The sequence below is a fragment of the Theropithecus gelada genome, chromosome 14, assembly GCF_003255815.1.
Source record: "Theropithecus gelada isolate Dixy chromosome 14, Tgel_1.0, whole genome shotgun sequence".
In the NCBI taxonomy this organism is placed as follows: Eukaryota; Metazoa; Chordata; class Mammalia; order Primates; family Cercopithecidae; genus Theropithecus; species Theropithecus gelada.
The window spans coordinates 102,080,250-102,092,296 of NC_037682.1; the positions used below are offsets into that span (position 1 = coordinate 102,080,250).

At 38.7% G+C, this 12,047-nt stretch overlaps 1 protein-coding gene across 1 annotated transcript in view; it reads left to right on the forward strand.

The window, feature by feature from the left end:
• FDX1 (ferredoxin 1) overlaps positions 1–10,034 on the forward strand; it is a 37,111-nt gene extending 27,077 nt beyond the window's left edge. Inside the window, exons 3-4 of the mRNA XM_025358185.1 lie at positions 3,128–3,257; positions 8,896–10,034. Of these exons, the coding sequence (XP_025213970.1) occupies positions 3,128–3,257; positions 8,896–9,010 (245 nt within the window). The 3' untranslated portion in view covers positions 9,011–10,034. The remainder of the gene's footprint in view (positions 1–3,127; positions 3,258–8,895) is intronic.
• The last annotated feature ends 2,013 nt before the right edge of the window (positions 10,035–12,047 follow it).

Genomic DNA, 12,047 nt, shown 5'->3' on the forward strand with positions numbered 1-12,047 from the left:
TCCGTTTTTCATAACCTCCTTAAGCAGGCTCCATTATAAAAGAAATACCTGGGAAACCCCAATTTGAACTTTTGTATACACTTGTTAGTGTGCTACTTAGGGTCAGAAGGTGTTAAAATTGTTCTTCTGCTAGTTATTTTTTACTTTTTTAGAAAATAAAATCATGAAATCTGGAAAAAAAAAAAAAAAAAAGTTGATCTGTACATATTCAGCATTTTTCAAATTCTTTTTTTTTTTTTTTTTTTTGAGACAGAGTCTTGCTTTGTCACCCAGGCTGGAGTGCAGTGGCGCGATCTCGGCTCACTGCAAGCTCCGCCTCCCGGGTTCACGCCATTCTCCTGCCTCAGCCTCCAAGTAGCTGGGACTGCAGGTGCCGCCACCACGCCCGGCTAATTTTTTGTATTTTTAGTAGAGACGGGTTTCACCGTGTTAGCCAGGATGGTCTCGATCTCCTGACCTTGTGATCCGCCCACCTCAGCCTCCCAAAGTGCTGGGACTACGGACTACAGGCTCCCGCCACCATGCCTGGCTATTTTTTTTGTATTTTTAGTAGAGATCAAATTCTTATTAGAATAGTCTCTTCAGCGCTGAGCTTAGCAACTTAAGCAAGATGTGGAAACGATTGCCAAGGTTCCTGAGCCATGAAAATTTAAATAAGAGAATAGACGAATACCTTTAAGAGGAGGTTAAAAGAATGGAAGCTTCCTAGGGAAGAGAGGGAGAGAATTTGAAACCTATGAAGGAGCTAGAACAGGATGGTAACTCTTCATTTCGACTGGCCACTGGTACAAAAAGCAGTGTCCTTTGATTTTCAGGAGGGATTTGTTGGCATATGAGCCTTTTGTCTCCATTTAATATATAAGTAAGGCAACTTACATTATTGTATGGCGATACAGTAATGATTAGTTGCCTACAGCACTGGGAAACTTAAGCTGAAGTCCTAACTCATCTCTAACTAGTGGTATGACCTTAGTCCATTTCTTTAACTTCTGGGGCTTAATTCTTAATTTAACCTCTTATGTTTACAAATAAAGTTCAATTACTCTAAGAGTTTCTGTGACTTCCAGATAATAATAATAGTTTACCAACACTTACATAGCACATACTATCTGCCAGTCATGGTTGCCAGTATATATATTCATATATATTAAGTATGCAGTCATGTGTAATTCTTGGAACTACTATGTGAGGTTAGTGTAGTTACTCTTGAGGAAGCTGAGACATGGAAGGTAAAGTAGCCCAAGGTGACAGGGTTAATAAAAAGGGAAGCTGTAGTTGAAGGGAGGAAGTCTGGCTGAAAGCCCATGTTCCTAACTCTTGTACTTCACTATATGGTCTCGCTCTCCCATAATTCTATTATTGCTTTGAATTGGATTTAATAAAAATGAAGATTTAGAGAGACCTCTCAATGGTTCTTTTTTTTTCTTTTTTTTTCTTTTTTTGAGACGGAGTCTCACTCTGTCGCCCAGGCTGGAGTGCAGCGGTTTGATCTTGGCTCACTGCAATCTCTGCCTGCCTCCCAGGTTCAAGCGATTCTTCTGCTTTGGCCTCCCGAGTAGCTGGGATTACAGGTGCGCACCACCATGCCCAGCTAATTTTTGTATTTTTAGTAGAGCCAGGGTTTCACTATGTTGGCCAGGCTGGTCTCGAACCTCACATGGTCTGCCTGCCTCGGCCTCCCAAAGTACTGGGATTATAGGAGTGAGCCACCATGCCTGGCCGGTTTTTTTTTTTTTTTTTTTTAAATGGTAAAATATGAATAACAAGTGCTTAAATTATAAGGAAGGAACAACTCTAGTTAAAATGATCCATTCAGAGGAAAATTAAGAAGGTTACTAGTTGTTAATAGTGGCTGTGTGTATTTCATATAATGTTTAGTTCCAAAAGAGAATATAAATCAAAGTGAAGTTACTCTGAGGACTCTATAGTCTTTGAAATTGTACAGTGACTTTAAAAATTCATGTAAAAACAAACCCGAATCCCTGTTTTTAAAGTTAGATTTAACCAGACTGTGATTCTGCATGCCTCTGTTGTCGGGTTCTCCCCTGGGATACTAATATGTTCTGGATGCCATATTTTAAGAAAAGCCCAACTAGCCTGAGGGATGGGAGTTAGAACTGTGTTGTGTGAGAAACAGTGGAAGGACCTAGTGGAAGGACCTGGGGATGCTCAGCTGGGAGAAGGAAGAATAATTTCAAATAAATGAAAAGCTATCATTTAGAAGGATTAAACTCCATGGGATAGCACTGGACCAGTAGGTGCTAGTTACAGAGTGGCAGACTTTAGCTTGGTGGAAGCCAGCCGAATGCAAAATTGGCTGACTTATGTGGTGTTGGTTTCTTTGTCAGGAGATTTTCAAGCAAAGTCTGAGTAACACTTAAACATTTAACTTAATTTAGTGATAGGTTTGATTGCTTTCTAGTTCCTCTTATATACCATAACTTACATTGCTATTATGTCAGTAATTACTATGTAAGTTTAAAAATGCACACACTTTTATATATATGCATGTCTCAGCTTATTAATTTTTAAGCTCTCTATTAGGACTATGTATTTTCATAGGTATTCCTTCATAGCACCAAGCCAAAACCTTTGTGAAATAATACAACGTGAGGGATTTCAAACTCGTGCGTGTGTGTGTGCGCGTGCGGCAGGGGATGGAGGGTTGTTGCCCCTATTCTCTTCATTTTCAACTTTCATTTATGTATTCTACTTTTCTTTTCTTTTTTTTCTTTTTTTTTTTTTAGACAGAGTCTTACTCTGTCGTCCCAGCTGGAGTGCAACCTCAGCTCACTGTAACCTCCACCTGCCCCGTTCAAGTAATTCTTCTGCCTCAGCCTCCCTAGTAGCTGGGACTACAAGCATGTGCCACCATGCCTGGCTAATTTTTGTATTTTTAGTAAAGACAGGATTTCACCATATTGGCCAGGCTGGTCTCGAACTCCTGACCTGAAGTGATCTGCCTGCTTTGGCTTCCCAAATCACTGGGATTACAGGTGTGAGCCACTGTGCCTGGCCTCACTTATGTATTCTAACGCTGATTCTAACATTTAGAAACCTTTACTGAACCAGGTTTGAATCATCTGATGTAAAAGGGAGTATTTTCAGTGTTTGTTGCTTTTGTCAGGTGCATGTGAGGGAACCCTGGCTTGTTCAACCTGTCACCTCATCTTTGAAGATCACATATATGAGAAGTTAGATGCAATCACTGATGAGGAGAATGACATGCTTGATCTGGCATATGGACTCACAGACAGGTAAGATTTTGGGACTGCTTCAATTGTACTAATAATCTGGGAACATAGGTGTTTTATTATGTTGTCTATGTAAGACCAGACCCATGAAAGTAATAGTATTCTACCAGGTTAAATAACAGTCACAGATTTTGAGTATCATATATGTGGCAATTCTCTTGGTTTTCACTGCTATAGTTTAGACCTTATGAAACTTTACAAAAGTAAAAAAAATTAATTGGAAGTATTGGAAGTACAAGTTATAGATCCTAACACCTCTTCTTTAGTCTCTTTTTACTCCAGGAACTAATATTTATTACAGCTGAATGGAGGGGTTAAATTTAATGCTTTTATAGTATTCTTGAAGGACAGGTTTGATAATTGAACACAATTATGGTGGAAAGTTTTACCTATTGAAGAGAACAGAATTTTTAAAGAAACTTAATATATAATAGTAATTATGTTAAAATGAGTAGTTCTTTTTCTAAGTGTACCTTAATCAGAGCTTATTCTTGTTATTAATTAATAGGTAGAGTTACTCTTGAAAGTGGTGAGATTTCCAGTAGCAAGTGACATTAAGTGATAACTTCTTTTTTTCTTAAAATATCTAGTCTTTCAATTAGAGTCAATGAAGGTAGCTAGCTGATATACTGTTTCAAGGGGTAAGATAGTGAGAGCTTATTAATTAAGGTTGGCTTTGTTTAACTCTAGTTTGGTGACCTTAATGACAAATAACTTTTTAAAAATTAAAAATAGTAATAATAGTTTTATTTCATGTGTATTATATAGCTACAATTTTGTTATATACCTAACATAAACTACCCCATTTAATCCTCACAAAAATTTTCAGGTCATTTGTATTTATTTAGAGAAGAAGAATCATTTTGTTCCTTTTATAGTTCATTTCCCTCTTGGTAGATGTGAGACTGATAACTCTGGGAAGAGAAACTGATGAAATAGTATCTGTTTGGACACCAAAGCAGAGTGGATTGTGGCTACTGTCTGCCTGTCCCCTCACATCTTCAGTGCCGTGTTCTCTATGAGCACCTCCTTTTTTCCCCCTTAACACAGAAACTAAATCCAATGACTGTATTGGTTTGGTTCTGAGAATTGTGTCTCTTAAAAAGAGAGGTAAATCATACCTAACTGCTTGCCCTTTTATACAGTTACAATTGTAGATGCATGTAATAGATAATTTTCTAATTGAAAAGAAAGGGAAAAGGAAGAGCTACAGTTAGATACAAAAGGTCTGTAATAAACGTCAGCTAGCAAGAATATTGATGATAAAATTGCCAAGTTTTAGAGCTAGATAATGGAGAGCAAGGAATAGCTTTTATAGTGTTTTATGGCTAGTATTCTTTTTTTTTTTTTTTGAGATGGTGACTCGCTGTGTCGCCCAGGCTGGAGTGCAGTGGCTGGATCTCAGCTCACTGTAAGCTCCGCCTCCCAGGTTTACGCCATTCTCCTGCCTCAGCCTCCCGAGTAGCTGGGACTACAGGCGCCCGCCACCTCGCCTGGCTAGTTTTTTGTTTGTATTTTTTAGTAGAGCTGAAGTTTCACTGTGTTAGCCAGGATGGTCTCGATCTCCTGACCTCGTGATCCGCCCGTCTCGGCCTCCCAAAGTGCTAGGATTACAGGCTTGAGCCACCACGCCCGGCCTATGGCTGGTATTCTTAAGTACACAGCATTTTAGTAGAAATACTTTGTGGCAAAGAGTATAATGAGTTTCACAGCTAGCATTTACAAAACACATTGACATATTTGGAATGGAAAGAATTTTGTTCAAAGCTGATAACCACAGGTAAACTTATTTTTAGGGTATCAGAAAGTTTCAAAAAAAGAAATAAGGAAATTCAGCCTTTTAGTTCATATACTTACTTTAAATACTATGTAAATGTTTTTAATTTTTAAGCAAAAACACCATCATTTCATTTTTTTTTTTTTTTTTTTTTTGAGACAGAGTCTTGCTTTGTTACCCTTGCTGGAGTGGAGTGGCATGATCTTGGCTCACTGCAACCTCTGCCTCCTGGGTTCAAGCAATTCTCCTGCCTCAGCCTCCCAGGTAGCTAGGATTACAGGTTCCCGCCACCATGCCCGGCTGATTTTTGTATTTTTAGTAGAGACGGAGTTTCACCATGTTGGCCAGACTGGTCTCGAACTCCTGACCTTGTGATCTGCCCGCCTTGGCCTGCCAAAGTGCTGGGATTACAGGCGTGAGCCACCGTGCCTGGCTTCCATGTTTTATTGGTTGTCCTTACCTTGATTGCTGATGGATGGATGATACATGGACAGCCTCATTGTTTTTTTCATACTGGTTACCTCTCTCCCTTTTCCCATTAGAGGAGCCGCCATGTCTTATTTTACCATTGTATCCCTAATGCCAGATTCACAATAGAGGTCACCAACTGCTTGCGGAATTAATAGTTGATGGAAAGGGAGATTCAGGAATTACCTGTGAGTTTACACTGGATGATTGTCATTGCTCCCTGCCACCAGTTTGCATGGATAATCTACACAGAGCCTCAGATTCCTTATATGTAAGATGAGGTTAATAATAGTATCTACCTCACAGTATTGCTGTGTGGAGTTAATGAGGAAGTATATGTGAAGCTCTCAGGAGAAAGCGTTCATTAAATGATAGTTGTTAGCATTGTAACTACCATCATATCGACCTATCTATTGGGAATTTACTGTAATGCCTAGGCACTTAAATATTATTTCTAACCTTCAGGGTTAGGCAGTACTATCACCGTATTGTAGGTGGGGAGACAAGGTTTAGTTGTCGCGGATTTGCTTAAGGCTGCACAGCTAGTGGGTAACACCCCTGATTTAAATCCAGCTATGCTGGGTCACAAAGCCTTTAGTCTTTTACTGTTTCAAGCTGCTTCTCTGAATTGAAAACCAAACCCTAGATCTAAACTAAACCCAGTACCCAGTATATTTTCACCATCAGGGATATGTGGCAAGAGTGACTGGAGAAAATAACTTCGAGGTTTGCACAGGTGTCAGAATGTTTTGGGACTCAAAAGTGTGAAATCAGGGGAGCCTTGTTGTCTGTTTCCTTCTCCAAAGTATGAGACACCATCTATATTGGTGGATCTTGGAGCCAGAGACCTTTAAGGAAGCAGAAAAAGTAGGAGAGTGAGGAAATAGCCACGGAGCACCACTGCCTTATTTTCTAGAGTGAGCAGGAGCTTTTTGTTCCGTCTCTTTCTGTGTTCCCATAACAGGCTTATTGTTCTTCTATCACCACACTTCTGGTATCCTGCCATGTTTCACTGATAACTGTTTCCCTCTCTGTTTCCCTTACTAAAGTAACAGTTCCTTGAAGACCAGCATCATCTTGCTATCTGTATATGAATACCAAGAGTAATTAACAGACTCTCTAGAGCTCACTGCTGTCTTAGTGAATTTGTCCAAATTGGCTCGCCACTTTTTCTCTCTTGCAGACAGAGCTTAATGCATACTTGAATATTGTGAAGGCTGTTTCCAATTCTACAAATAAAGAACTCTTGGTAGAAGGGATTTTTTTCTATTAGTAATCAGTATTTCTCATGGTTAAGCATACCCCTTTACTCCAAAACTTCCTGGTGGTACCTCCTTGCTCACCAGTGAAACACAGACCCCTTAACTGATATTCACAGCTGCCTGTGCCTCTGGCCGCCTTTCTGGCCCATCATTCCCCTTGTCCTTGTTTACACTGTGCAGCAACCAAGCTAAAACACCCATCTTGCCTTAAATGTGGCTTGAGCTTCTCTGCGTTGTGTTGCCTTTGCCTCACATACTTTTCTCCTTTATCTTTTACTAAATAGTAAATAGTAAATCCTACCTATCCTGCAAAGCCAAACACCACCTCCCATGGCCAGAAGTAAGTGCTTTCTTCTTAGACCTCTCAGAGCCATTTGGCTTTCTCCCTTGGTGGCATTTGCCACAGTCTCACATGTTAAGTGTCTGAATGTGTCTCATCTCATCCCTTTGATTGAAAGTTTACTCATTAATGCTGGCATTAGCAACCAATCCTCACATCAGTCCTGTGAGGAATTCTCCTACTCATCTTGAAGATCAGGTTAGGAAACCAGCATTTGGTGAGGTTAAGCAAGTTGCCTGTGAACATGGTGTATTAAGTGCTGGGTTCTGCACTGCTGGTCTTTTTGGCTGTAACTCTGATGCTGTCTCTTTAGTGCATCCCAATGCCCAGAAAGTAAGAGGTGTTCAACAAGAAAGTGTGGAGTTGAGTTGGTCTTTGTCACTGACATTTAGTATTGTGCCTTTAGGTGCTCCATAAATGCTTGATGAATACATTAATAAAACCAAGACCTGAATATCACATTTCATCAAATCGAAGACATGTCGATTGTAAGATTAACATTTCTTTTTATATGCCACTAAGGAAGAGAAAAGCACTGCTAATTCAAATAAGACACAGTGTTATCACTTAACATATTTTCTGCATATTGAAAGAGTGAGTTAGACTTCTCTAGACACAGATTTGAATTATATATCACTTTAAGAAAAGAAAATGGCTGAGTGCTGTGCCTCTTGCCTGTAATCCCAACACTTTGGGAGGCTGAGGCGGATAGATCACTTGACCCCAGGAGGTTGAGACCAGCCTAAGCAACATGGTGAAACCTTGTCTCTACAAAACATTCAAAAATGATTCAAGCGTGGTGGTGTATGCCTGTAGTCCCAACTACTCAGGAGGCTGAGGTGGGAGGATTACCAGAGCCTGGGAGGTAGAGGTTGTAGTGAGCTGAAATCATGCCAGTGCACTCCAGCCTGGGTGACAGAGCCAGACCCTGTCTAAAAAAAAAAAAAGGAAAATAAACACAAAAGAAAATTAGTAGTAATTCTAAAAAAAAAAAGAAAAGAAAAGAAAATTATAGTCATTCTTAAAATGACAAATATTTATTAATTCCAAATTTATACCCTGCTTTCTTTCTGTATTCTTCTTCGTTTTCATTTTGCAATCTTTTTATACTTATTTTGAAAAGTAGGTAAATTCAACATGTGGAACTTACATACTTTCCATAACTAAGTTGAAGAGACCCCTATATGAATATTGTCACCAAATTTATAGCTGTGAGATGACCATTACCTGACAGTGTAGCAGTGATTGGAAGATTCCACTGATTTTAAGACGCTTCTTGATTTTCAGAGATGGTAAAAACTTGAGAAAAAATATGCTGTTATAATTGATGACTTAAGTCTATGTATTTATTCCAGATTTCTTCTTTTAAAGGCTTTAAAAAGTGTAGCTTCCTTTTATAGTCTGTGTAGTTTTAATTATCTAGGAATTGATTAATCATTTTCTTGGTCTTGCTAATAACCTCAGTTCCCCACCATTATGCCTTTTGATTGTTTCCTTGCTTGTCAGCTCTTTGACCAAAAAATAGTGGTCTGGTGAAACAGTTAATAGATAATAGGAACCACAGGCTAAAATGAAGCTTTACTACACTAGGTTTATTGTATTCATATTTACCTTTTGTTACTCTCTAGTTGATAGGGTTGGTTATATCTGTTTTGACATGAAGGAAATTTAAAAGATTAATAAGTTCCCTGACTGCTTTGGGTAAGAAAACATAAAGACTATCTTAAACAACAGCATTACCTTGTGAATATATATATGTAATAGTAAACCATATCTTCCCCCTTCTCCATACAGGTCACGGTTGGGCTGCCAAATCTGTTTGACAAAATCTATGGACAATATGACTGTTCGAGTGCCTGAAACAGTGGCTGATGCCAGACAGTCCGTTGATGTGGGCAAGACCTCCTGAACTAGAACAAATGGGAATGTTTTCATGGAATTTTACCTATTTTTATAATTATTATTTCTTAAAGTGATTAAATGAGAACATGGATGAGTGGACTTCATATTATGACTAGCTTTTACTATTTTAATTCACGTTGTATAACTACAGAATTTTGTCATTCTTGAAAGTATGCAATTTTTATTTTGGTTATATTACAAAAATGTCAATCAAATATTAAAAAGTAGTTAATGTGATAGAAAAACCTTACATATTTTTTTCTTATTTTTGTTTAGCGACTTTAGCAAAATGTTTTCATATAATCTCATCTGTGTACCTAGAAGATAGGTTAAGGAAATATATTATTATTCCTGTTTGATGTGGGTGAAGGCAGAGATCTAACCTGGCTTGTTTAGGGCCATACCACTAATTAGAAAATCTGTACTAGAACCTGTGTCTTATTACTATAAGTTATGTGTTCAGACTGAAACTGGAGAAATTATGACTATTTATAGCGATAGTTAAATCTGAATGTGTATGGACAAAAATATTTAATTGCTCAGTAAACTGCTTAACTTCAAAGGTAGTTATTAACCTTATAAATAAATGTTTCAGAATTTTGATTCTGAAGTCTTAAGTCTGAGCAGAGAAATTATAACGCTATCAAAGAAGTTTGATCTCTGTTTTGACTGTACTAGAGGAATAACGATTGGTTGTGTTTATTCTTTTCTAAGCAGAACGGTTTAACTTTGTACTCTTTGAAAAATCATGCTGATTTATAAATCTCTGCCTATAACAGAATGGAAACCTTATGAATGAATTGTTTTTCTCTGTCCTGAGCTGGAGAAGGGAATGAGCAGGCTGACACATCGCACAGCCCCAGGTGGCGCCATTCTCTCACGCAAGGATGGGGCTGCAGTGTGAGCAGCGTGGACTGCAGTGTGTCAGTCCCAGGAGGGAGGGAGGGAGTGGCGAGCACCACAGATTACCATGTATGTGTGGAAGACATTTGTATCCTTATCTTTACTATAAATAAATTCATAAAAGTTAACAAAGGGGTACACAGTATGGTCTTTGGAAATACAATAAAACATCAACTAACTTGGAATAATTGTGAGGAAGAGCAGAACAAATTAGTAGAAAGAAGGTGAATTGTAAGACAATTGAGTTAGCTTCATGTGTATTATTGCAGCTTGATCATTTATGTAAATATTTGCCTAGTACAATGCTTGACATACAGCATTGTGTTATGCCCATTGGGGACACAGAGGTGAACAAGACAAGGAATGTCATCAGGGAATTCACCTTTTATTAGGAAAAGATAAAATATGTATGTATGTGCAAATAATTTGCTTGAACTAAACTGACTAGTTCTACAAAATAAGATTTTAATTCATATGTAAAAAGTGATTAGGAAGAACTTGAAGAATCTGATTTTCATTTGATGCTTAATAACTATTGAGTAGCGTTTGTTTGTTTGTTTGTTTGTTTGTTTGTTTGTTTTGAGACAGGGTCTGACTCTGTCACCCAGGCTGGAGTGCAGTACTATGATCTCTGCTCACTGCAACTTCTGCCTCCCAGGTTCAAGCAATTCTTGTGCCTCAGCCTCCGGAGTAGCTGGGACTGCAGGCACAGGCCACCATGCTTGGCTGATTTTTGTATTTTTTGTAGGGATGAGGTTTTGCCACATTGCCCAGCCTGGTCTTGAACTTTGGAGCTCAAGTGACCCACCCACCTCAGCCTTCCAAAATGCTGGGATTGCAGGTGTGAGCCACTGCACTTGGCTATTAACTATTGAATGCTTTCTATATGGAGAGTGCTTGTCTTAATTTTCTGTAGCTATAATAGAATACCACAGACTGGGTAATTTATAAAGAAAAGAGATTTATTTGGATCATGGTTCTGGAGGCTGGGAGGTCCAAGAGCATGTCACCAGCATCTGCTTGGCGTCTGGTGACAGCCTTCTTGCTGCATCATTACGTGGTGGAAGGGCAAGAAAATGCGAGTGAGAGCAAGAGGGCAAAATGATTATCCTTTTGTCAGGAGCCTACTCCTGATATAACTAACCCACACCTGTGATAACAGCATTAATCCATTCATGAGGGCTCTGCTCTTAAGAGAGATCACCTCTTAAAGGACCCACCTTTCAATGCCATTTCACTGGCAATTAAATTTCAACATGAGTTTTGGAGGGGACATTCAAACCATAGCAGTGCTGTAATTTTAAAGTACTTCAAAGCCAATTTATTCTCTTAATTAGCTTCAGTATTCTCGTCTTTGTGTGTGGATTACTTAAACTCTCCTTCCAGAGCTACTTTAATGATTATATTCAACCAAAGTGCTCTAAAATTTAGAGTATAAATTGTCCTATATTTTCAAATTAGACAAATTCAAATAAATGAAGTTTAATTGTGTTATTAGATAAAACCTTCTAAAATTATTAAATGGAGGATATAATCTATAATTGGTTTGTATAAAGGTGATTTTTCAGTTTGAAAAATCATTCTGTATTTGATGTATGTGTATTGTAGGTAAATATGTTGGTTTATCTGTTGCTGCAAAACAAATTACCCCAAAACTTAGTGTCTTAAAACAAGAAACTTGTATTATTTCAGACAGTTCCTATGAGTCAGGAATTCAGAGTACAGAGTAGGGATGGCTTGTCTCTGCTCCACAGTGTATGGGTCTTAAACTGGATGACTCAAAGGCCAGGTTCTGGAATCATCTTCAGGCGTATTCTTCATGTGACTGATGTCTGCTGTTGGCATCAGCTGGGGCGTCTAGGAGAAGATACTGGCTGGAACACCCACACGTGGCTTCTCTGTGTGGCCTGGACTTCCTCACAACCTGGTGCTTGGGTTCTAAGGGCAGCCATCCTCAGAGGAGCGTGCATGCCAGGCAGAACTGGATCCTCTTTATGAGCTAGTTGTGGAAGTGACAGAGTATCACTCCCAACTATTCTTTTCATTAGAAGTGAAGCACTAAGTCTGGCCCATCATCGGAAGGGATGAGTTTCCAAGTATTTGGAGATATCAGAGTAACTGTTAACTTATTGATAAACCCC